Genomic DNA, 1,920 nt, shown 5'->3' with positions numbered 1-1,920 from the left:
GCCACACCAGGGAAAGGGTTGGAGAGATGGAAACACTGCTCAACATAGACCTAGGTGGAGGATACGTCAAGAAAAAATGTGTTCACATTTTGATATTTTTGTTTAATAAAGGTTTCTAAGATTTTGTGGGAACGAGGTGGAGTTGTAGGAGAAGCAAGCACTGGACTGCTAACCACAAGGTCAGTAGTTCAATCCCACTAGCTGCTCCTTGGGAGAAAAACAAGATTTCTGCTTCTATAAAGATTTAGTCTTAGAAACCCTCTACAGGGTTTCTGTTAGTCAGAACTGCCTGGACAACACCAGCGATTAGGTAGCACTACTCTGTTTATCCTCCTATGTGTCTATTGTTGGCAAATGAGCAAAGAGTTCTGGAAGCATTTTAACATGTTATACTTTTTATCCATTTTGCATGAGAATTTGACCTTTGTCTAACTCTCTAGGTATGTTTATCCTGGTAACCAGATTGCATTAACTGTAACCAGGGTAAAAATGAACGGAAAGAATACACCTAGACTGGGAGAACTACAAATACCCAACAGGCCATTCTGTGGGCTTCCTTTTGTGCAGTAACCTTGTTTTGTTGCTTATGGGAACTCCAGAAATTATGCGTAAAGAAGTGTGTAATAAGGGATATAGGCTTCTGTAGTGGATGAGGCTTCTTCTAAGCCAGGGCGGCTTCCACCCCTAGCCAAGGTAGGTTTCGTCTTCTTGCATCTGACTTAGGCTGCAAAGACTCGGCAGAAGAGCAGCACCTGATTCTGTCCTACTGGCAGGCTGTGTTGCCTACCCTAGATCCTCCTGAGTAGATAGGTGCCAAGCTTGGCTATGATAAGTCTACCGAGTTGAATGTGGAAGCAGTAGTAGGCTTGCAGAGGATCCCAGAACCTTAGGGAAATACATTCTAAATAAGAGTGAGGGTTTGATGTGGTTTGAGTAATTCTCATAGATGGGAATCTGGTTTCAGTGGCTTAGAGACTCTTCTGCCTCAGATTAGAAAGAGTACGCTGTGTAATGAGTAAGCTAGCTGTGTTAGCAACACATAGCCTTACCTGAAGTTCTTGATGAGTTTATCTTCAAAGGGATCCAGGAAGAGTGTACTGAGCATGCTTTTGACGTATGCATGAATGTAGTGTTCAGGTACGCCCCATAGTCGGGCATGCAAGGCCAGCGTCTCATACCCTGTCAAGTGCTCCAGTAAAGGGTCATGTTGGGGGCAGTAGCCGATTCGTTGTTGACTCTAAAACAAGAGAGTATCTGACAGTGATAAACCCAAGGTAGGAGGCTGGACTGAAAGTGTATTGAGGAACATTTAAGAGACAGAGAATTTAGATGGAATCCCTCTTCATATTAGAAAGATGTACTTCCTACCATTGCTTCCTTTGGCCACTCTAGGTCGTGTGCAGCTGCTGCCTATCAGTGGGAACGCTATAGTAAATCTCCAATTAAAAAGGGGTTCTATACTAAGACACAGCTATGCTGAGCTCCTGCTGTGGATTCCATGCTATGCAAAGTACTTTATAATCTTTTTGATAATCTTTTTGAGAGAAGCCTGTGTGTTGGTTGGTCTGTCTCTCCCTCTCATAGACACGAGATAGTAAATTGAAATAATACCTGCCAAAGGGCCTATAAATGAGTGGTAATCAGTGAATTTGATAAAACAGAAAACGTTGGGGACATGAAAGCCATTTTTAATGATCTGAAGTTATAACGGAGGGGTTTTTACTCTAAGGAGGAATTACTTGTTGTTGTTGTTAGGTGCCATTGAGCTGGTACTGACCCATAGCGACCTTATGCACAGCAGCACAAAACACTGCCTGATCCTAGGCCAACCTCACTATTGTTGCCACACTTGAGTCCATCGATGCTGCCACTTGGCCAATCCATCTCGTTGGGGGTCTTCCTCTTTTTCTCTGACCCTCC

At 43.5% G+C, this 1,920-nt stretch overlaps 1 protein-coding gene across 1 annotated transcript in view; it reads right to left on the bottom strand.

Annotated features, from left to right (window-relative positions):
• The window catches only part of LOC102812209 (ATP-binding cassette sub-family A member 3-like), a 135,009-nt gene that overhangs the window by 10,088 nt on the left and 123,001 nt on the right, over window positions 1–1,920 (bottom strand). The window contains exon 26 of the mRNA XM_006871990.1: window positions 1,050–1,237. Coding sequence (XP_006872052.1) covers window positions 1,050–1,237 — 188 coding nt within the window. The remainder of the gene's footprint in view (window positions 1–1,049; window positions 1,238–1,920) is intronic.

The sequence above is a fragment of the Chrysochloris asiatica genome, unplaced genomic scaffold (genome assembly GCF_000296735.1).
Source record: "Chrysochloris asiatica unplaced genomic scaffold, ChrAsi1.0 scaffold00178, whole genome shotgun sequence".
In the NCBI taxonomy this organism is placed as follows: domain Eukaryota; kingdom Metazoa; phylum Chordata; class Mammalia; order Afrosoricida; family Chrysochloridae; genus Chrysochloris; species Chrysochloris asiatica.
Note: the sequence above shows the minus strand (reverse complement) of the source record. Positions and strands in the feature narration are given on the sequence as shown.